The sequence below is a fragment of the Podarcis pityusensis genome (assembly GCF_964106645.2).
Source record: "Podarcis pityusensis genome assembly, chromosome: 5".
In the NCBI taxonomy this organism is placed as follows: Eukaryota; Metazoa; Chordata; class Lepidosauria; order Squamata; family Lacertidae; genus Podarcis; species Podarcis pityusensis.
The window spans coordinates 39,734,400-39,758,074 of record NC_138032.1 but is presented as its reverse complement, the minus strand read 5'-3'; the positions used below and the strand labels follow the sequence as shown (position 1 = coordinate 39,758,074).

At 42.2% G+C, this 23,675-nt stretch overlaps 2 protein-coding genes across 3 annotated transcripts in view; one reads left to right on the top strand and one right to left on the bottom strand.

Moving 5' to 3' along the window:
- Positions 1–23,675, top strand: part of NGEF (neuronal guanine nucleotide exchange factor) — a 61,725-nt gene that overhangs the window by 24,957 nt on the left and 13,093 nt on the right. Inside the window, exons 5-9 of one of the 2 annotated variants that reach the window (XM_081005831.1) lie at positions 5,251–5,481; positions 6,335–6,477; positions 9,428–9,702; positions 15,853–16,013; positions 18,333–18,485. In XM_081005831.1, coding sequence (XP_080861957.1) covers positions 5,251–5,481; positions 6,335–6,477; positions 9,428–9,702; positions 15,853–16,013; positions 18,333–18,485 — 963 coding nt within the window. The remainder of the gene's footprint in view (positions 1–5,250; positions 5,482–6,334; positions 6,478–9,427; positions 9,703–15,852; positions 16,014–18,332; positions 18,486–23,675) is intronic. The other variant, XM_081005832.1, reaches the window with a different exon arrangement.
- Positions 20,227–23,364, bottom strand: TIGD1 (tigger transposable element derived 1). The gene is made up of 3 exons (XM_081005838.1): positions 23,057–23,364; positions 22,215–22,257; positions 20,227–22,091 (listed from the first exon to the last, which is right to left on the bottom strand). The coding sequence occupies exon 3, from the start codon at positions 22,072–22,074 to the stop codon at positions 20,371–20,373; it is 1,704 nt and encodes a 567-aa protein (XP_080861964.1). The 5' UTR covers positions 22,075–22,091; positions 22,215–22,257; positions 23,057–23,364; the 3' UTR covers positions 20,227–20,370.

Here is a 23,675-nt window from a genome sequence, read left to right as displayed (position 1 = left end):
TTACTTCATATATCATGTAATTGTGGGATAAGTCTGTTGATCATGCAAAAAGCACTAGTTATACCAATTTAATTACTTTTTTGAGGTGACTGCTATCTAACCTGCAATATTTATGTATAATAGAATTTAACAGAAAAAAACTGCATTACAAAACCGTAAAAAGGTCAACCAATTTAGTAGTACATAAACCAATTTAGCAGCACATTGTTAAAGAACTGGCCAGATGCACTGAATTGTTATAAATGTAAAAACTAGGCATCACTGAATTGAATTTTCCATTAAAGTGTACTCAAGTGCAGAGATTAAAGTTAAATGATCACTTTGCTCAAAAAATGTGTTACTGGATGATAACACTGGAAGAAATAACGTCACAATTCATTATTATCCATTTGTGGTACAAAGGAGTAATAAGGCATTTTAGAAGTAATTCGTTCAAATGCAATGATGGGGTAGAATCTTTAAAGAGATCAAGTATCCAAGGTCTAAATAATTTTAAATTAGGTATTGGAAACGATCCTGCTATATTTTCCTGTATTGTTTTTCAACAGATACCTGGGTAGTTTCAAATCCAATCTTCTACTGTGCACATTTTAATTTCTTCCTCTTTACTGTTTCTTCCCTTTTAGCTGACAGTCCATTAGCACACAACTTCTATTACTACTTTTGCTTAATCAAAGTCTTCCTGCTTTCTTTTACCTCAGAAAGGAAGTGGTATACTGTACACACCCGTTTCCCATTACCCTATGCAGTACTCCTCAAAGCCCAAATTCAGGTAATAGACATTGAATCTAGGTTATGCATTGCAGTCAGGTTGATTCCTGGTTCATCTAATTGGTTCTTCGGTTTATTCATTTATTTAGTAAAGGATTCCTTTCTGTTTAGATTCTACATAACCTTTGCACAGCTTCACTCATGCCTATAATCTGAGGTTGGTTCTAATATCAGGATCGACCCCCACAACCCTCTCTTCCATCATATATGTGACTTGGCATTATCTCTGCAGGAATGCTGGCAATATTATGAGGGAGTCTTCATATCTTGTGACTCGATCATTAGGCCAAAATGCTGTTTTTCAGTCTTTTCTAGTAATCAGTGCTTTGAATTGACTGCCAAATTTGAAGTTTCTATATTTTGTGGAAACACAAAGAATTTGGGTACCTTCATCAGTGTAAGTGAAGCCCAAGCATCTGTATGGAGATCTACATTGAATTAACGTACAAATCAAGAAGCACAGTAGCCATATTCAGTGAGTGTACAATTCAATATGTGCTACAAAATAAGTAATTACTTCCCAGTCACAGAACCTTTAATTACTCATACAGAGATTCATACAACCTTTTCCTTTGAGCTACCCTTTTCAAATATTAAAGACAGTGGAAATCTGGCTCTGTTCTCCTGCTGAAGGATTGAGGTCTACCACCACAATTTGTCTCAACCTGTCCAAAATTTACATAAGAACAGCCTGCTGGATCAGGCCAGTGACCCGTCTAGTCCAGCATCCTGTTCTCACAGTGGCCAACCAGATGCCTGTGAGAAACCTGCAAGAAGGATTCCAGCACAAGAGCAGCACTCTCCCCTCCTGTAGCTTCCAACAACTGATACTTGGAAGCTTTACTGTCTCCAACTGTGGAGGCAGAGCATGGCCATCTTAGCAATACAAGACAAATACCTGTATTGGCATTGTAAGTTAAGACATTTGAAGTCTGTGGGATAAATTAAAAGGGACAGGCTATCAAGGGCCACAAGGCACTCAATTGTTCTGCTTCACCCTGTCTATTCCCTTGAGGGATGATTCATTAAGAACCCTTTCAGGTAAGATGGAGACAGGGCCATCTTTAGCAGATGCGGTGCCGAGGTGCAAATATCTGCCCAGCGCCCCCAAATTACCATGGACAGTGTTGGAGTGGTCATAGCTGCACACCGCCAGCCATCCGGGGGGGGGGGCGCGCAACTCTCCCCCATGCCACTACGGGAGAGCGATCCTCTCAGAGGCTTGGGAGTGAAGTTGCACCGCTCCCAAGCCTCCTTGGGAGGAGAGCGATCCTTGCAGAGGCTTGGGAGTGAAGTTGCGCCCCTCCCAAGCCTCCACGGGGATCGCTCTCCTCCCAAGGAGGCTTGGGAGGGAAGCTGCACGCCCGCCAGCCTTATGGTTGGCGGGGCACAGCTGGTGGGCGTGCAGGGAAAGGGGAGTCGCCGGCAAAGCTGTGCAGCTCCCCCACTTGCTGGGGCGCCCCGAGAGGCTGGCGCCCTGGCGCAACTAAGCCCTATGGGAAAGACGGCTCTGGATGGAGATTAAAAAGGAAGCCACTGAGGCAGTAACGTCCTTGTCCCTGTCCTCTAGGAGAAACCTCATTTTGCTTTTTCTCAGAGCCGTGGGTCGCAGGTCCAGCATCTTGCTCAGCATCTGTTTGCGGAGTATGCTGCCACCTTAGCTAGCGTTCATCCATAGCGCTCTCCTCCATGAATTTGTCTAATTCTTTTTTAAAGCCATCTAAGTTAGTGGCCATCACTGCCTCCTGTGGGAGCAGGTGAAGAAAATCTACTTTGAATCCCTGGCCTCTTCATATTCTGCCCCTCATACAGGGTGAATCCTTTAAAAGAGGCCCTGTGGATACAGAGTACACATGTTCCATGGGGCCTCTTTTAAAAGACTCACCCTGTACTAGGCTGTAGCTACCCACAAACTTGGGCATGCACATATGCCCCTCTATACATAATGCTTCAAGAAATGTACAATGTACCCACATGCTCATGTTTTCTGTTTTTCCTCAAATGCCCCTCCCACCTTACCATGGCCTAGCCCTAGGCCTAGGGTGAAGAATCTCAAGTTTCCCATCAGCAAGAATATTACTAGGGCTGCGTCACTGAAATTTATTCAACTTAACCACCCAATATTTACTTCCATCCACTAAAATTAGCTGACTGGAACATAAAACTTATCCAAATGTCCAACCCACCCTGCCCTGCCCCTTTTATGAGCTGCCAAACCCCTCAAGTAGCAAAATCATTTTAACCTCACCACCACCCCTTATTTCTCAATTACACATACAATATGGGTCAAACTGTGTGCTCAAGCAATACCAGTATACAGCTAAATTGTTCATGTAACTTGACCCAAGTGGATACCAATTTAAGTGAAGTAATTTTATCCAAACTGTTCTAATACAGAGTGTGTGTGTATCTAAAATATTAAAATATAATTGAAAAATAATTGACTTTTCTTTAAACCCAGGAATACAGATATAGGTTATGTAACACTATTGCCTATATTTCATAATTCTTATTTCCTACTGTTTGCATAATTTCCAAAGAGGCAGATGAGAACTAGCCTTTATACAAAATGTGCCCCATTTCTGAGTTTTTCTTTCAGTTCCCAAGCTTGGCATAAATATCTAGAGGAAGATGTGTTTGCTCCAATTTGGCACATGAAATAGAAATTAAAATGCTGATGTTTGAAAAATATCCCTGAACATAAAACATTGAAATCCAAATCAAGAAGGGTTTTTGTAGCATGTATTATTTTCCTGGGTTTGTGTGGAATTTCTGCAGAGGTAATGAGGGAAGAGACTGCTGAGATTTTCTAAAATCCCCAGAACTGACATGTATTTCCGTAGTTTAGATCTGGTTATCTTTGTATTTTTGGGTGACAGTGAATTCAATTATTAATTTTCATTCTGTAAAAATAAGTGCACCAAAATAGAAAGAAATAGAATAAAATAACTCTCCTCCTACACTCCAGCTTGCAAGAGAATGCAAACTGGACATCAGATGAACATTGTAATCTCTTTGCTGGATCAGAGCTAACATCCTTATTATGATCCAGCATTGTGCCTTCAGAGTGGTCAGGCAGATAGTCCTGAAAAACTCATGAGGAAACCTATCTATTGTTGTTTGCCTGCAGATATGTTCTCTTGGAAGATGGATGCCCCATTTTAGCTATCATGACTAATAACAAGCGGTAGACTTCTATAAATTGCACTGTCCTAATAAGAGGCTAACTTCATTCAGGATGCAGTTACAGATAGGTAGCCGTGTTGGTCTGCCATAGTCAAAATAAAAAAAATCCTTCCAGTAGCACCTTTAAGACCAACTAAGTTAGTTCTTGGTATGAGCTTTCGTGTGCAAGCACACTTCTTCAGATACCTGAAGAAGTATCTGAAGAAGTGTGCTTGCACACGAAAGCTCATACCAAGAACTAACTTAGTTGGTCTTAAAGGTGCTACTGGAAGGATTTTTTTTATTTTCATTGAGGATGAAAAGCCATGTCAATTCATGTGACAAACGCCACAAACCGTATCATTGGTTGAACTGCTGCAGTTGGAACATTTTTATATGTAAGCCACCTTGCGTTCCATCAGGGGAAAATGCAGGGTATAAACAAATATTTAATAATAACTACCATTATTGCCCGATTTTCCACGCGAAAATACAAAGGGGGATCCTGAACATAAGCGTGCAATGAAAGGGAGGGGGAACTAAAACCCTTCCTTTTACCATTCCGAGTGTGACTTGTAAGATCACTGAATCTTTTATAGGGTTAAGTGTTCCCGTTAACAGCCTTATACAAGTTGTCTGTTGCACAGGAGAGCTCTCGGGTCCAATCCCTGGCACTACAGGATCTCAGGTGGCAGAGCTGACTGTACTGAGTGAGACCTTGGAGAGAGTCTGCCAGTCAGAGAGGACAATAATGGGCTAAAAGGGTAGGCTAGTTTCTAAGGAGCGCTTACTCCCAACCCCTCCCAAGTGTTCTCCAGACTCCTGGGGGAAACAGGTGTCCGCTCTTCGGCGTGGAGATTACCTGTTTTGCAGCGGTGCGCGCGCCTCTCTCTGCCTAGAGATCTCTTTTTGGGGGCGGGGAGGGGGTCTCGTTAAAGACCAGTGCGCGGGGGTGGTTGGGGCTTTCTCTTGAGTTTTGGGCGCAGCAGCTGCGAGGGACGTCTCTGCATGCTGTTCTCCACCGTGTGCGCCCGAGAGAGTGGTCTTTGTGAACAGGACAAAAACTGAGGGGGGTGTGCGGAGGTCATTTCGCCTTCTTTAGGAAGGTGGCTGTTTGGGGATTGAGCGGAAGAAGTGGGCGCTCGGGAGCTGCTCAGGAGTAATAAGGCGAGGGAAAGCGCAGAGGGGGCGGCAGTGGCGGCGGCGGCGGCCTCCCTCCCCCTCGCGCGCCACCGACCTTTCTTTTCTCTCTCTCTCTCTCTCTCTCTCTCTCTCTCTCTCTCTCTCTCTCTTTTATTTCCCCCTCCCGCGCAGGCTGCTCCCTTCCTACCCCGGTTACCGTGGCAACCGCCCGGACTCCCCCAGCCCCGCGCCTGCTGCGGAATCGCTCCGTAGCAGTAGCAGCCGCTCGCTGCAGGACTCGCTGCTGCTGCCGTCGCTTTCGCCGCCTCGCATGGAGCTCCTGGCTGCCGCGCTCAGCGCCGCCTGCGCCCTGGACCATGAAGGCTCCGCGGAGAGCGTGGCCGGAGCCCGCCCGCCCGGCAGGTGAGCCAAAGAGGAGGAGAGCCGTTCGCCCTCCTAGAGCAGGGGGCGCCCCCTTCGACGTTAGACCTAAAGACTCGCGAGCGGGAAGTTCGCTGGTATTGGCGCCAAGCCGCGTGCCCCGCGTGCCTGCCCGCCCCCTGTAGGGAATGTGGGACAGAGCTCCCCTCTGGACTCCCCCGCAGGCAGGCACCCGCCGCCAAGTCCGGAGGCTTAGTTTCCAGATCTCCTCGCGGCTGCCCTCCTCCATTTCTCTTCCCGTCCATTACTCGGACGAGGGAGCGAGGGTTAAAGCAGCCGCTGCCCTCCCCGCCTCGCCCCAGCTCGGCCACTCACTCCCGCGCTTCTGAGTCGGGGCGTCGAAGTGGTTCCCTCCGCCCCTCCCCTCAATGCTGTGAGGGACCGGAGGCCAGAACTTCCCGAGGTGGGGGGGGGGGTATAGCACACCAGGGAGTGTGTGAGCCCCGGCACCTCTCCTTTTTGCAATGTTATCATTGGCTTGCACCTCCCTAGGAAAGGTTGATTCCTCATTTGCCCTCCTTTCTGTTGCCCCTCGTGAACCCCATCCTTTTTTTCCTTTCGCCTGCTTCACTTCAGCAGGGGCTTACTGGATTTTTCCTTTCTTTCTGGGAGGGAGCCCAGTGTGCTCAGTTTCCAGGGACCGTGGCAGTGAGGGCGTGATAGCTCCCGGAGTCAAAATTTAAGTTTGGTTTATTTGCCTTGGTCCCTTTAAGAGCACTTGCAGCCCATGTAGTCCCTGCTGTTAGCCCGAACTGATTCTGCCAGTAGGGTGGGAAGGAAACAGAACAGGCATCCATACTCCTTGGTTTGTTTTTGTTGTTTTTCTCACCCAAAGTGAGTCTCCTTCCATGGCTGGACCAGTTTCTAGTTCCGAAGAAAGCCCTGTGCATCCCGACTGCCCGGCTGCTTTCCCTGAGGCTCTGCAAGTGATTCATCCCATGACAGCTGACTCTTGGAAAAACTTCATTGAGCAAATAGGTAAGACAAACACTCAGGCTGCAGTCGTGTGTGCTACTAGTTACAGTCAAATGTTCCTCCTTCTGGGAAAGTTATTTTTCTTTTTCTTTTAAAATGGTATTGGAGGTTCTAGTGTGTGCAAATGAATCTCACATGACCTTAGCCCGTAAGTCATATTCACCTCAGTAAGACTTATTACTGCATAAACATGTATAGGATTGTTGCTGTACTATATATAGCAAAACATAGAGGGCAGAAGAAGTTGGCTGCCCATTTCCCACTTTCCATAAAACTGGATAACATTCTTCGTTTTTCTATGGGTGAAATTAATGAGTATGTGTTCATATGTCGTTAAGAAACATAAAACACACCAGAAATAAATTTGAGATCTGTAAAAACACCTTCCCCACCCCAAGGACCCTTGACACTTATGAGCAGTATTTTTGGAGGACAATTTTTCCTCCAAAAATAGGCCATCTAAGCAAGATCGTTTCAGAGCATTTTTCCTGAACTATTTAAGGCACCAGCAGCAGCAGTATATGCTATCGTTTCTCATAAAAGAACTGAACTGGCTGTCTTTGTTAGCATCTTACCAGCTCTCATCATCCTTATGCTTGTTGTTATCACTTGCAGTGCGGTAGCGTTCATATTGGATGGTGTAAATAAAGGGAGCTTGTGAAGTGGGGACCAAAGCTTGTCTTTCCATGACGGCAGTATAAAAAAACCCCCATCCCATTTTACATTCAAGAAAATGATATCTGGAATATCTGAGCAAACTGGTAGCATATATGAATAGGTAATATCCTGCTTTTTGATGATCTTCTGGTTCCATACAATTGTAGATTTGGAAGGGATCCTAAGGATCATCTAGTCCAACCCCCTGCAATGCAGGAATATGGAGCTGTCCCGTAAGGGGATTGAACCGGCAACCTTGGTGTTATCAGCACCACGTTCTAACCAGCTGAGCTATCCATATCCCTATAGAGGCATAATCATATCTTTTCAATATTGTGACTTGTTTATTAGCTCTCTTGAACTTTATACTGCCTGACCAGCAAATAGTTAAGGTATATGCTTCTCTTTCAGAAAAGAAGCTTTCTTGTAGTCACTTGAGATATATATAATTACTGTCTCCAGCCAAAATCACTAAAGTATTATTTTCCCCCATCCCATTCCTTTACCATACTCATGGTTTTGTTTAATGCGAAGCATAGCCTTGATTATTTACAAAAAATAAATTATCAGCTTTTGAAAATATGTAATAACATAGTTCAAGTGGAATTATGCAAGTATAATTTCACTAGAACAGCACAATGCATTTAAGTGTAATCTCTCATTTTCAGTTAAGTGTGGGAAGCTAACAGGAAAGTACATGGTTTCCAAGGTACAGTTTCTCCTACTGCTATTTTAATCCCATTCTGAATAGTGTTCCAGAAAGAAGCGATTACTGAATATACTTACACTATGGGAAAAAGCTCGTTCCTTATACCACTTCCCCATTATAAATCATGTGCATTATCTAAGATTATAAGCTAAATATAGTTTAGTATACAGAAATATTAAAGTACTTGACACAGAGGTATGTGAAGCAGTTCATGAGTTACAATTTTGATTTTCTTTACATTAGGTAAAATGTAAAATTGTACTGAAATAAATATACTTTTGAAAAAGTCCATTCTCTGCTTACTGGAGCTGAAGGGGAAAGCAATTTTAAATTGCATTTAACTTTCAAATGAAGGGAGTGGCTCGCAAGAAATTAGCACAAACTGGTGTTTTGATTTATTTAAAATAGGATTTATAGTTTTATCTGGTACAAGATTTTATTCACCTCTTATAGGGCAGGCCCAGTGAAAATCCAAAATAAATTTTGTCAAACACTGTGGTATTATTGAAATCCCATAAGAAATAGTAGGATTTGGTTATTATTGTTACTGTATATTATTACTATTTTCGGTGGCCTTGTATAATACTAATTATGAAGTATTCCTCATATTTCTGCACAACCTGATGCACAATTGCAGGAGCATTCTTGCACTGCTAAAGTTTGTTTTTTGAAGGTAACGTAGTGTATTATGGGAAGACCTTGTATCTCATTGCGAATTGTGGGGTACTACAGGTTTCATTATATATTCCTTCAATGTCAACAAGTTGGTGAAGTTGCTGGATCAGATCAAGTGACAATTTGAAATCATGTGCTCTCAGTACAGTCATGTCCCTTGCATCTGTGACCAGAACATTGGTTAGCACAAAGAAAGATTGCTTCCAAACTATGATTTGCAAAGCCATTTCAAACCATGGTTTAAAATAATAGTTTAGAAGCAATTCCTGTTTAGAACTAGCCAAAGTTTGCCCAATTTAGACATCACAGCAGGCTACCTTGAAAGGGAAGAACATAAAAGGCAAAAGAGGGAGAGGACTATGTACCCATTTGTCCAGCTCATTCCTAATCTCCAAGTTATACTCTAGATTTTAGACCAGCATGACAACTGACCTTGGCCTAAGTTGAGCTGTTCTTAATTGCTATTTGGTGGCTTTAGCTAGCATGCAATATTTAGTCCTAGATATGTCTAAGAGACATTGCAGCCTAAATGGGTGGGTTTTTTCATGCTCAGATTGAGCAGCGTATTTGGGACTGGGGAGAAAATTTCCCAGGTTGGATAGGCTAATGACTCTAAGTTTTGGCTTTTCTTTTGCTTGCATCAACTAGAGCTATTTATTCTGCAGCGATTTTTCAATGGCTTGTATGATGATACTGATTTAAAACACAATCCTGGGAACTAGGTATTTGGAATCACTACTCTAACATTGTTTCAGATTCCAGCTTTCCTTTTTCTAAACTGTTCTGGCTGAAGCAGCCAGGATATACAATATTCAAAATTTGTGCAGTAGCAACTACTGTTCCTCGATCAGGACATGGCTCTGGAGGAGTAGACATTCAAAGAACAAATCTGTGTGCTTTGGTGCTTTGTAGGGCTCTTGTATCAAGAATATCGGGATAAATCTACACGTCAGGAGATTGAAACCAGGCGGCTGCAGGATTCACAGACAGATGCAGAAGAGTGCACAGCTACTGAAGACACAGCATCACAGACAGAAGCCACAAATACCGAAGAAAGCAAGGCTGTTCCCCAGATATGCTTGCTCAGGAATTCCACTTCCAGGTTTAATTTGTGGCAAGATCTTCCAGAAGTCAGGAGCAGTGGTGTTCTGAATATTCTCCAGCCAGATGAGATCAAACATCAAGAGGTAATACAACTTCAGGGAAGGGTGGATGAAAGGAGCATTGCACTGCTGACATTTCAGTGGAAAACTCTGTGGGTTGACTCATTTAATACAAAATGACACAGTTTAATGTTAATCTCACTGATATTAGTAAAGCGACTGTTTTGTGAAATCTTTAATTTACTCTCCTTGCTTTTGAAAAGTCATGGCCATCCAGTTTTTTCTCAATCCCTTCCTGTTTCTGCCTCTAGAACAGGGTTGGGCTGCTATAGTAACCTTAATGGAAGACAAAGGGCTAAAGTTGCTAAAACTGATAATGCTAGTGTCTTTAAGTTCACCAAAAGCAATAAAGCAGACAAAAAGGCACGAGAGGGCTGTAATAAACTCTACAGAAGTGTGACTGAAGGACCATTGGATTATCTGTATATTCTTCTCCATGCGTGGAGATGGAGGCCATTTCACTGTGGTATATAAAAAGCTCTGCTGTCAATAGGCTGTTAGGGCAAGGGATGGACACACTCCCATTCTCCTGGTACAGCCTTAACAAGCAAGAAAAACTGTACCAGCCCTGAAGGTGGCATAGCAATTTTGCTTCCCATTGAATGCAAAGGGGGGGGGCAGGGAATGAAAGAAAAAACCAAAACCAAAACTGATAACCAAGTACCAAGAAAGAGAGTGAAAAGAAAAAGCAGTCTCTAAATTTCTGTCCTGGGTGGTATGGTATTGAACTTGAACCTTCCCTTTCCTTTTCAACCTCTATAAGATTGCTGTTAGAAACATGGAAAGAAATTGCAGAGAATGCAAATTAATTGCATCAGTCCTTGTTGTGAAAGATGCTGGAAGAAGCTCCCTTTCTTTTATTCAGAAATGACAGTTTTTAGATGAACTGAGAAACTAAACCATAATTTACTCATTCACTGGGAGTGGATGGCTTTCACCAAAGAGTCCTTCAAAATCTCAAATGATAGAATTGTTGATCTTATAATCAAAATAGTGCACATAACTTATCACTTAATTATTTAATAATTGGGAGGTAAACAATGTCATACCGTTTTTTTCAGAAGCATGCCAGAGGCTCCAGGAAATTATTAACCAGTCAGAAATTTCTGTGTAGATTGCCTTAATAGTTATTTCCACCAAACATCTATTCCTTAATTTTTTTTCATTTTGGGCTATGCAGCTTATAATCAAAGTAATAGCAATAAAATGTAAGCTATGCAGCAAAATAAACAAGACAGAGAGCTAAAAATAGAGCCAGCCAAGAGAAAATAATAGAGCTGTTGAACGTATACAAGAAAAATCATTACTGGGGGCGGGGGGAATCAAGGGGAAGTTTTAATGTTTGATGTTTTACTGTGTTTTTAATATTCTGTTGGGAGCTGCCCAGAGTGGCTGGGTCAACCCAGTCAGATGGGCAGCATACAAATAATAAACAAACAAACAAACAAACAAACAATAATGTAGCAATTTTAATACCTGTGTGAAAGATGCAATTTCCTCTCTTCTGCATAATTATTAAAGGTGCAGAAGCCCTGTTTTGTTTAGTACGTACCTCACCAGCTGTTATACATTGAAGTACATATGCTCTTCAATACGGATAATCCAGTGAGCACATTTGGAATACTCTATATGGATGTAGTCATCTGAAAAAGAATATTTAGGAGCTGGAGGAAATACAGTCTGCAGGTTTTTACTGTGGTACAACGAGTGCTGGGCTAAACAGATCTTTGTTTTGATCTAATGTTCTTTGTTTTGATTCGGTAGAGTCGTTTTAATGTGTGGAATCATACATAGTGTAAATGCAGAACAGCACAATGCAATTGTTGGGAATTCAGAATTCAGCATCCAGAATATTTCAGCTGCTATCGTGGTTTTTAAAGGAAATTTCTAATCTTTATAGTTGTACACATACAAAATAGGCTTAAAATGGTCAGAGTTCAGCTTTTCTGGGCACAGCATTTTGGTTACCTTGGTGCATTATTTTTAATGGTGAAGAATATGCATACTTCCACAAGGCACAAAACTGGGGCAGTCACTATATACCGTATGTCCCCATGGTTGACATATAGCTGCAATCCTATACGCACTTACCTGGGCATAAATGTCATTGAACTCAATGAGGGTTATATCTGAGTAGTGGAATATGACTCTGGTGTTTGTCTGATGTTATGCCTTGCTGCCAAAACTGCAGGATTCCTGCCATAGGGACCTATTTTTTTCCTGTTTTTGGCTGATTTTATTAAGTCTAAAAATAGCTGAAGAGTTGTAGGAGTAATGACAGGCTCCTAGCTCCAAGAAAGGATTTTAGCTCCCAGGAAAGGTCAACCATTTCTTATTTACACTTTGTACGACCAGCCTGAGCGTTAGTATCATTTCCTATTTAGTAATTCTTAGTCTACAGATGTTTTAAGTTCAAAATCTGAGAGCTTTGAAAGGCAGATATTATGGAATTAATGATGGTGATTATTTTCTTTGCCTTGCTTTTCATAACTGGGGCAGATTGAGCTGAAGTATGGCTTAATTTAAATAGCTTCGTGCCTTATGCTTGTTTATAGTATGTGCTGCAGTTGGAATAGCAAATTTTTTAACAAGTTTATTAAAGTATAGCAATTCAAAATGAATAGATGTCAATAGAGGCAGAAGAGATGCTAGAGCCATTTGCAATAAATAGCAGAGTAATACTTGTGAAATAAATATGTATTGTATAAATATACCAAAAAATGCAACAACCCAAAAACGGTTGTTGAGGTGTTGATATTATTTTAAAAAACAAAGTTTAAAGATTTTTTAAGAAGGGGGGAGAACTTGACATAGAAGTATCCTTTTCAGTGACATCATGCATAACATGTTCCAGCCTAATGCATATGTCAGTCAAGAGACGTGGTTATACAGGTCCAACTTTTTTCAAGGCCATAACTTAAGACACTGTGATGGTCCACAAAGAACAATGAAACTAGAATGGTGGCCTATAGCAACTTTTAACAAATTTTTGTTCTAGATCAGTTGGCATAGGCAAACTGGGTCCTCCAGATGTTTTGGGACTACAACTCCCATCATCCCTAGCCAACAGGACCAGTGGTCAGGGATGATGGGAGTTGTAGTCCCAAAACATTTGGAGGGCCGAATTTGCCTATGCCTGTTCTATCTAGGACATGAGAGCTTCCTAGGATGGAGGATGAGGGCTGCTTTTTGTTTGGTGAGGGGGAAAGAGCCAACTTTGAAAAAAAGCTATTGCAACGAAGTACAGTAATCAAGGGTACTGTTTAAGGTTTCATAGGGAGGTGCACATAGCGATATGGGAAGTGGGTAAGATTCACAGCAAGGTGCAAAGGTATATATTCATAATTCAGGATTAAATTAAAGTTAAAAGCATTTGTGTTTTTTTTAAATATATTTTATTAATTTAAGATACATACATATATGAAAAAACAGACGGACAAACAAGTAAACAAACATACAATCAAACAAACAAACAAACAAACAAACAAACAACAAAAGAATCAAACAAACCACCACACTATAAGATACATCAAGATAATTATAACACTCATCATATATACTCCTGGTACTGAAATCAATTATAAAACTTATAGAGAAGAAAATTTAAAATGACTTCTAAGCATTTGTTATTTTTTATGCCTCATAATAACCAGATGTGGTTGCCATATGTAATCTGGCACATGTACAGGGGAGCTGACCCAAATGTTGGCCCTAATGGCAACAAGAAAGGTTCTGGCTACTCTGAAATGGGTCAGCATTGAGTCCAAGTGGTACATTGACAGCACTGGCACAAGGAGGCTCTGGAACTGACTGATTAAAATGATGGGAAATGAGGTTTTTCTGGAGTGGGGTGGCAGTTTGCTTTCAAGCCTCTTGTATCCTATCCCACTCGAGAGTGCTGACAGCTTCTAATACTGCAGCTGCTGGGAACTATCTACCCTTGTTTTACGCAGGGTGGCATTGAAGCAATTGTGGCTCAGGCCTTTATGCGTACTGCAGCAACTACAGAACGAGACAGAATTGGTGTGCCCAACAAAGATTTATACCTAAAACAGTACAGGCCATTCTTAAAGCAACATAGGCAAATTTTGGTTGAACAATGCTAAGAAAAGGGAATTATATAAGTGTTCTAAGTTATAAAGCATCAAAAGACCATAGGCAACAAAAAATGAATTGGAATGGATGTTGTGTCCTCAAGCGATGGAAAAAGTAAACTGCTTAGAAAGTAAGTGATAAAGTTATTTTGAAAAGGTTGACAGAGGTGAATCTATCACTATCCATATTAGATGAAATAGTGACATATGCAAAAGGCTGAAAGACTTGACTACGCATCTGTAAAGCAAGCAAGCAAATGTTTGCTAGTACAGTGTTCCTGAATCTAGATCTGGATCACCATATTTCTGTTTTTAAGCCTGTCCAAACAGGTTTTGGTGTGAGACAAAGCGGGGGGAATTAGGGATATAGGTTTCCAATAAACACAAATGCTGGTTCTAATTGAAAATTAGAAAAACTGCACAAGATACTGGGCTGAAAAATTTAAACTGCTAGGGGTTATAAGGAAGGAAAAGGAAAACAAATGGAATACTGATAAAAATGGCTATATCACTGATGGATAGCTTTAATTATCTAAACATCTGTTGAGAATGAATCACCAATGTCATTCTTGAGCTATATCGAAAATAATTGAAAGATGCAGAGGAGACAAGCCAGAGAGAAGACATTACTCAGGTTCTTGTACTGGTTTAGCATGGAGAATGTGACTGTAATGGAGAAGACTTGGAACAACTATCTAGCAATTATAAGAATTCATAAATGTATTACTATATCGTAAAAATACTTATTCATGATGATGCTAAGCACTGAGCTGTTCAAAGCAGTGAGTGAGCTTGAAGGCCAAGAACACTTCTTTTGGCAATTCTAAATATGTTTCTTCCTTCTTGGTGATTTTAGTCTTAATACTTTGTTGTACCCTATTCCAGTTCACATCCAAACTCTGGTCTTTGCTGTGTGCTTTGATTTAAAACTTAGTCTCATCCTGGACTTGCAGCATTATTTTTTCCTGCCGCAGAGGATTATCTTTGGAGGAACACATACATAAGATACTTCACCAGAGTGAAAATCAAAATAGATTTTTGCAGGGAAGTATGTGAAAATGAGGCTACTAACAAAGACTTTCCCTCCTACAAAAGTCATGTGCATTTTCCACCAGTATTTCACTACAGAAGACAAATGTTATGTAAGAATTGGAACTTAAATGTTACATTAGGAGTTGGTCTTCCTTTGCTGCTTTTTCATGACTGAGTGCAGTTATGCAAGAAACTGATTAATATGAACATTTATTGAACGTTTTTGGAAGACAAAACTATTAGGGAAAATTGATATATTCAAAATGTTGCTTGTAGTGTTCAACCACATTTTTTGCACACCACTATTTGTTGAAGTGGAAAGTCGTGTGTCAAAAGCTCTTTTTTAAATACCCTCCCTTGGTTGTTTTTTTTTTTTTTTTTTTTTTTTTTTGCAGTTTGGCACTATTTTTCCACTAGCAAACACGATAATGACGCAGCACCATATAGTCTGTCAGATTTAGCTGTGTGACAATGTCACTGACAAAGTCTTTGCAGTGAGTGCCGTCACTGATTGGAGAGGAAAGAAGGAATGAATCCCTGTTGTTGCCAAGGAGATTGGCAAAATTCACATTCCTTGCTGTGCTCAGTTTTGCCTCTGTCCCCCCCGGCATGTGGCCCCCAGAATGTGGTGGCCCAGGAAGGAATGTGGTCCTCATGTTCCCCACCCCTGTTACAATATCTTCTGCACAGTTAGAAAATTAAGTATTTCAGGTAGCATACTCAAGTTTCAACTCTTTAGAAAAAGCATTCTGTGGTGGTTGTGGTTGTTTTAAACTTACATGTTCTGATTCAGCTGTAGCTGTACTTTGATTAGCAACTCCAGATGGGATGTTCAGTCCCATCTGCATCAATTCTGCACCCCAAAGTTCGTTGTCATCCAGATCCATATGGTGTGGTCTGGCTTGGTAATCGGGGTGGTAACTCTATAGAGCTGTGAGCTTTTGCCTTGTGACTGTGAATACTAGACTTGCCTACCTGTCACTGAGGCTTTCAGAGCCTTCACTTATATTGTGCATCATTCATGTAAAATTTTGGAATTCTTCTGCAGGCCATGTTTGAACTGGTTACCTCAGAAGCTTCATATTACAAGAGCCTGAACCTTCTGATATATCACTTCATGGAAAATGAGCGATTGAAAAAGATTCTACATCCTTCAGAGGCTCACATCCTCTTCTCCAATGTCCTAGATGTCATGGCAGTCAGTGAGCGGTAAGGCTTTTAGTGATTAATATGTGTAGGAATTAAATCTCAATTTTGTTGTTGCTGTCCCTGGGGAGGCATAGGTGGGGCCTGTTCGTGTTTTCAGCTTCTGTAAATTATCTTTATAAGTTAATGTCTCCCCTTTTATACTGTAGAGAAATGTACCATTGTCCATAACTATACAGTGGTACCTCGGGTTACAGATGCTCCAGATTACAGACGCTTCAGGTTACAGACTCCGCTAACCCAGAAATAGTACCATGGGTTAAGACCTTTGCTTCAGGATGAGAATAGAAATCGCGCGGCGGTGCTGCAGCTGGAGGCCCCATTAGCTAAAGTGATACCTCAGGTTAAGAACAGTTTCAGGTTAAGAACGGACCTCCAGGACGAATTAAGTTCTTAACCCGTGGTACCACTGTACTGACTTAAACAGCATCATTGTTGAATCCCATACATAATCCTTTATTTTGAACCAAAAGCGATTACATATAAAAGGCCTTAAAATCAGATGGAAACACAGTTCCCTCCCTATTATAGGGAGGTGATTGTCCTGGGTGGAAGATGTGTGGGTGTCATCGTAGTAAGTTGCGAATTTGACTGATCACTGCTGCTCTTCAGCATTACAATCATGCAGCCTTGCCTCCCATTTCAGTCCAGTGCCGCAGGCCTCTCAGAGCAGGCAAGATATAAAGGATGCCAGGATCAGAGGCCCAAGCATGTGTTGTGTCATATTCTGTCCTTCTCACCTTTCTTTGGTAAATAGTAATGCCTAGGTATGTACTCATTTTGTGTTGTGGTGACTGGATAATAATGCCAGGGAGAAAATAGAGTACAACTGTTCCTTCACATAGCAACAACAGTGTCATTGTTATTATTTAGGTTTGTCCTCATTTTTGGCATGATAGGTTTTGTGGGAAATCTCACCCATTTCAGGGTGAGAATTCTGTGCATACAAATTCTGTTAATGTCTTCATTAATATATATTTTCCGTGTATATTTTGCTAGTTAGTTGAGGACTAAATTAATTTCAGATCAGTGCTGAATTAGAGACAAGCCATATTATTTATTGTTGTTATGGCATGCAAAAGGCAAAGGACCCCTGGACGGTTACGTCCAGTCAAAGGCGACTATGGGGTTGCGGTGCTCATCTCACTTTCATGCTCCGGGAGCTGGCGTTTGTCCACAGACAGCTTTCTGGGTCATGTGGTCAGCATGACTCAACCGCTTCTGGCGCAACGGAACACCGTGACTGAAACCAGTGCTCATGGAAACGCCATTTACCTTCCTGCTGCAGCAGTACCTATTTATCTACTTGAACTGGTGTGCTTTCGAACTGCTAGGTTGGCAGGAGCTGGGAGAGAACAACGGGAGCTCACCCCATCATGGGGATTCGAACCACCGACCTTCTGATAGGCAAGCCCAAGAGGCTCAGTGGTTTAAACCTCAGTGCCACCCACGACACGCATACCACAGTCACTTGCATGCATTTTTCTACATGCTTATTCCCTTCCTCACCTATACATAGGAAAAAGCTACATTCTCTTCCTGGAAATCAGGCACTTTCTGTCTCATGTATACATTTAACTTAAGAAGAGCCTGCTGGATCAGGCCAATGGCTCATCTAGTCCAGCATCCTTTTCTCACAGTGGCCAACCAGACACCTGTGGAAAACCAGCAATCAGGATTCAAGTACAAGAGCCCTCTCCCCATCTGTGGTTTCCAACAACTGGTATTCAGAAGCATAGCTGCCTCCAATTGTGCAGGGCAGAACATAACCATCATAGCTAGTAGCCATGGTGTGTCTACAAAAGTGTACACATATAGCCACATATCTCCCATTTTGCCTGATCTCTGGGGTGGGGGGGCGGGAGGAATAAAAATTTCCTTCATAAAATGTCATTGCCAAGGATTAATCAATAACTATTTTAAGCTACGTGAAATTCTCCACAATTCCCCTAGAGGGTAGCATGTCTCACTCTGAGAAGCCGGTACAAGATCAAATTATTGTTGATGTTGTACCACTTATTAGTTAGACCTCTTCTATTAAAATAGAATGAAAATAACTGGACTGGTCTCAAAACTGATAGCCAAAGATTAGCTTGGTTGATACGCTCTCTGAGTTTTGGAAAAACTAGCAGAATTAATTTTGAACAAAATGCTTCATTTGGTTCATAGCCAAAAGTATTTCAGAATCTATTTTTTTATCTATAAAAATAAAAAGAGGGGAAATGGAATGTGGCAGAAGCCTCTATTTTAATTATTTGTGTTTGTTGGCTATGTCTGTTGCGGACACTGATGTCAATGATTAATTCTGGGTTTCTTATTTAGTTTCCTCTTGGACCTTGAGAAGCGAGTAGAAGAGAACATTGTGATCTCAGATGTCTGCGACATTGTCTATCAGCACACCATTAATCATTTCTCGGTGTATGTAACCTATGTCTCCAACCAAACCTACCAGGAGAGAGCTTATAAGCAACTTCTGTGAGTGCAATTATTCAGTCATGGCTTGCTTAGTAAAACCAATCAACTGAGACTGACCAATTAGACAACAGATGCCAAATGGTTTAGCACACCGGGGTGGGGGGGGGGGGGAAGAATTTTCACCCATGCTTAATAGAAACTTTTCTCCAAAATGTGCTTGGGTGTTCACAGTGTAATCCCATTGCCCACTGGAAAGGAGATAACTAGGCAGAAAGCTGGGATTTGGTATGCAATCAGTTGTGAGTTATTTTTGTCATTTTGCACAATTTTCAAACATGCATCTTCCACTGGGTGACTATGTCTAACTGTTATAAATGATCTATTGCACTGGAAGGATAGTTCTGGTTGATGCCATCCTTACAAGACAAATGTATGAAATTATCCATAGTTGTGTCTGTTCTAATGGTTTTCTATTGGGCAAGATCATTTTGAAGCATGTGAATGCATTTATGGCATGTGCAATTTGTCTAAAGATTTTTCAGTGTTGAACTGCCAACCTTTTATGTCCCCCTTGCTTATGATGAAGTGGAAGCAATTTAAAATTACAATCCACTTACAACCTTAATTTATTTCAGCAACCTCACTTCCTCCAAGTTCCATTCAAAGCCTTAAAAAAAAAAAGTGAAAAGAGGCAAAGTTTCTTACAATAAAGGGAATAATTTCTGATGTGTAACAGATTTCAGATGTGAAACTCCTGGAATTCTTACTTAAAGCTAAGCTTGCTCTTTGAATAATGAAGAATCTTGAGCAGTATGATCCTGTGCATGTTTTTATTCAGAAGTCTTACTGTATTCAGTACTGTTTACTCCCACCAAGTAAATGTGCATAGAATTGCAGCCTTTCTCCTTGCCAGTGCAATCCTGTGTGTGTTTACTTGGAAGTAAATCTCACTCTGTTCAACGGAACTTACTCTCTAGTAAGTGTGTTTAAGTTTATAGTCTAAAAATTAAAAATGCTCATTTATTACAGTCCTTGTGTCAAGTGTAGCTGAATTGGATTAGGGAATCTGCTTTGGACGTTTTCATAATTTAAATTTAATGATAGTAGTCTGCTAGGATTTGTAATGAGTCTTCTCAATGTACCCACATTATATATTTGGTTCCTTTGCAAAGGAGAAGAAGGGGACTGGAAGCCTCCAAAGCATTAAGCTAAAAATACTTTAAAAGGATCATGAAAGCTGGGAAATGTTTAGCTGCTTACTTGAATGCTCTGAATGTTTCAGAATTTTTCCGCTGTTTAGCTCAATACTTTTTCTTTTTCATGTTTATTTTGGCCATTTTGTTTCTTCTGAGAAAGTGAGTAGAGTTAAGTAAGCTACAATTATTCTAGTAAGGTGAGGAAAAAACCTAATAACTCATCATGCAATTTAGTCATTCCTAGCTTTCACTGTATAGATAGAATTTTAATATGCTCAAAGGAAGAGAGATAAATCCTTAAACGAATTAATTCCCCATAGAAGCAGACCTTGGCAACTGCTTCTAACCAGCAGCTAGGCTGTTTTATGAATGCTAGGAAACGATAGCAATCTTGCTCCTTTTCTTCTCCTCGCCATTGAGTCTTTGTTCTCGCTAAAAGAACTCCTAGTCAATTACAGTGGTGCCTCGCAAGACAAAATTAATTCGTTCCGCGAGTTTTTTCGTCTAGCGAATTTTTCGTCTTGCGAAGCACGGTTTCCCATAGGAATGCATTGAAATTCAATTAATGCGTTCCTATCGTCAAAAAAAGTCCAAACAAAGCCAAATTTGGTACAACAAGAGTTTATTAACTGCTCTTTAAAGTCACACATACTTTAAAGAGCATATCAAAAATTGAAGGAACAATAAATTAAGTTTCTAAACATGACAGGAAAAACATTTAAAAATCAAAAAAGGGTACATTACATTTTCTAAGACTCTGGGGGACCACTCGAAGAAGGTTCCTCTTCCACTCTTTGCTTCTTGCTGAGGAACCTGTCCATGGTCTGCTGCTTCATCCGCCTTTTCAGCAGCTCCCTGAGAGGCGACATGACCGTCGTATCAAAAATGTTCGCTTGGTCATGTGCCACGTGCTTGTCAGGGTGGTGCCGCTCTGCAAAAGCCTGCACCTCATTCCACTTCTGGCAAATGTCCCTCAGTTCTTTGGAGGACAGCCGTTCCTCAGTTGCTTCCTCCTCTTCCAGCGAGGCCTGCTCCTGCGCAACCTCTGACTGCAGTTCAACCAGCTCCTGGGTGGTCAGCTCGTGGTCGTGCTCCTCCACCAGCTCGCAGACGTCCTCCTCTGTGACCTCCAGGCCCATGGTCCTCCCCAAGGCAACAATGTCCTGCACCACTGTCGACTCTGGTGCATCAGAGTCACTTGGTGCCACACAGTCCGGCCACAGGCTGCGCCAAGCGCAATTCAAATTCCTCTGGCTGATCCCCTTCCAGGCCGTGGTGATCATCTTCAAGCAGGTGACGATGTCGAAGTGGTCCTTCCAGAATTCCCGCAGGGTGATGGTGGTGCAATCAGTCACCTCGAAGCATCGCCTGAAAAGCTCCTTGGTGTAGAGTTTCTTGAAATTGGCGATGACCTGCTGATCCATCGGCTGGAGCAGTGGCGTGGTGTTAGGCGGCAGGAACATGATGTTGATGAAGCTGAACTCCTCCAACAAGTCCACCTCAAGGCCTTTAGGATGAGCAGGAGCATTGTCCATCAGAAGCAAAGCCTTCAGCGGCAGGTCGTTGTCCAGCAGGTACTGTTTGACAGCAGGGCCAAAGGCAAGATTGACCCAGTCCACAAACAGCACACGTGTGACCCAAGCCTTGCTGTTGGATCGCCACATGACACTCAGCCGCTCCTTGTCGACCTTGTGTTTCTTGAAGGCCCGTGGGTTCTCCGAGTGGTACACCAGCAGGGGCTTGATCTTCAGGTCGCCGCTTGCGTTGGCACAGAAGAGCAGGGTCAGACGGTCCTTCATGGGCTTGTGGCCAGGCAACTTGGCCTCCTCCTGTGTGAGGAAAGTCCTTTTGGGCATCCTCTTCCAAAACAGCCCGGTCTCGTCGCAGTTGAAGACCTGCTGTGGAACGTAGCCCTCCGTCTTCACAACCTCCAGGAACTCCAAGGCAAAGTCTTCAGCCGCAGGAACATCAGAACTGGCAGCCTCTCCATGCCTGACCACGCTGTGGATTCCGGATCTTGCCTTGAACCGGTCAAACCAGCCTCTGCTTGCCTTGAAGACTTCTGGCTCGGCCGAGGTTCCTGGCTGTTCCCGGATGAGGTCTGCGTGCAAGGCCTTGGCCTTCTCACAAATGACGGCCTCAGTCACTGTGTCCCCTGCACGCTGCTTCTCTTCTAACCAGATGAGCAGCAACTTCTCGACCTCCTCCAGAACAGCTGGGCGGTTCTTCACGATCCTGGTGACTCCCTTGGCTGCATCAGTCGCAAGGATCTTCTCTCTCATCTTCAGGATGGTCCCAATGGTCGATGGGTTCCTGCCGTACTCCCTGGCGAGGTCCGTCACACGCATTCCACCGTCGTGCTTCCGGATGATCTCCTTCTTCATCTCCAGCGTCACCTTCTCCTTCTTCCTCTCGCCGGCCTCCGCAGCAGCAGCAGTCTTCTTGGGTCCCATGGCAGCACAGCTGTTACCTTTGTAAACTCAGAAAAAGAAAAAAAAAATCAGCAATTCAAACCCACAACCAAGTCCTTGAATTCCAAACACCCAACCCAAAATCCAAAAACCCCCAAAAAAGTTTTAAAAGTTTAACTTACGAAATGGCTGCAAATCACCAAAGTCTTCAAAATCCTCAAATGGCTGCAAAAGAAGTTTTGGGAAAGCTTTAAAAATCACCAAAGTCTTCAAAAACCTCAACTGTTCCCCCAGCCCCTCCCCAACTGTTGCAAACCCCTCCCCAACTGTTGCAAACCCCTCCCCAACTGTTGCAAACCCCTCCTCAACTGTTCCCCCAGCCACCCAGCACACAGAAATTCAAAACCCAGAAAATTTTTCAAAAAAAAACAACATGGCCCAATGGTTACAGAAAACCATAAAAATTCAAAAAAAAGCACACAAGCTCCCAGATTCCTGCAAACCCCTCCCCAGCTGTTCCCCCAGCCACCCAGCACACAGAAATTCAAAACCCAGAAAATTTTTCAAAAAACAACAGCATGGCCCAATGGTTACAGAAAACCATAAAAATTCAAAAAAAAGCACACAAGCTCCCAGATTCCTGCAAACCCCTCCCCAGCTGTTCCCCCAGCCACCCAGCACACAGAAATTCAAAACCCAGAAATTTTTTCAAAAAACAACAACATGGCCCAATGGTTACAGAAAACCATAAAAATTCAAAAAAAAGCACACAAGCTCCCAGATTCCTGCAAACCCCTCCCCAGCTGTTCCCCCATCCACCCAGCACACAGAAATTTAAAACCCAGAAATTTTTTTCAAAAAAAACAACATGGCCCAATGGTCACAAAAAATCATAAAAATTCAAAAAAAAGCACACAAGCTCCCAGATTCTTGCAAACACCTCCCCAACACCAAGTCCTTGAATTCTAAACACCCCAACCCAAAATCCAAAAAACCCAAAAAAAGTTTCAAAAGTTTAACTTACCAAACAGCTGCAGAAGAAGTTTTGGAAAAGCTTCAAAAATCCAGCAAACTCTTTAAAAAGCTCAGAAAGGCCACCACACCGCGTGCAATGTGTTGCTCCTCGAGGTCAAGTCGCAACTGCACCTCTTCCAGCAATGCACCCTGGGTTTTAACGGTTTTACGAAAAAGGAAACAAACTTGCAAGACGTTTTCGTCTTGCGAAGCAAGCCCATAGGGACATTCGTCTTGCGAAGCAACTCGAAAACGAAAAAACCTTTCGTCTTGCGAGTTTTTCGTCTTGCGAGGCGTTCGTCTTGCGGGGCACCACTGTATTTAATAGTAGGTGACTAGATCAGCATACTTAGAGGTCTGTGATGACAAAGGATTAGAATCCCATTTGCCTTCCGTTTGACAGACTGAATATAGATAACCCTGGAAAGGAAGTATGGTGGAGAAGAAGGTGTCAGTAAAACCAAGCATAGGCTTAAAAGTTAGCATAGTGCAAGTGCTTCAGCACTCTTTTACATCCCGGTCAAGGCACTGAAAGACAATGAATTGATTTTCAAATGGTGACTGTGAGAGGCACCAATCTCCTATTGGGAGCAAAGCAGACATTCACCTGTGTTCCACCATTAATAGAA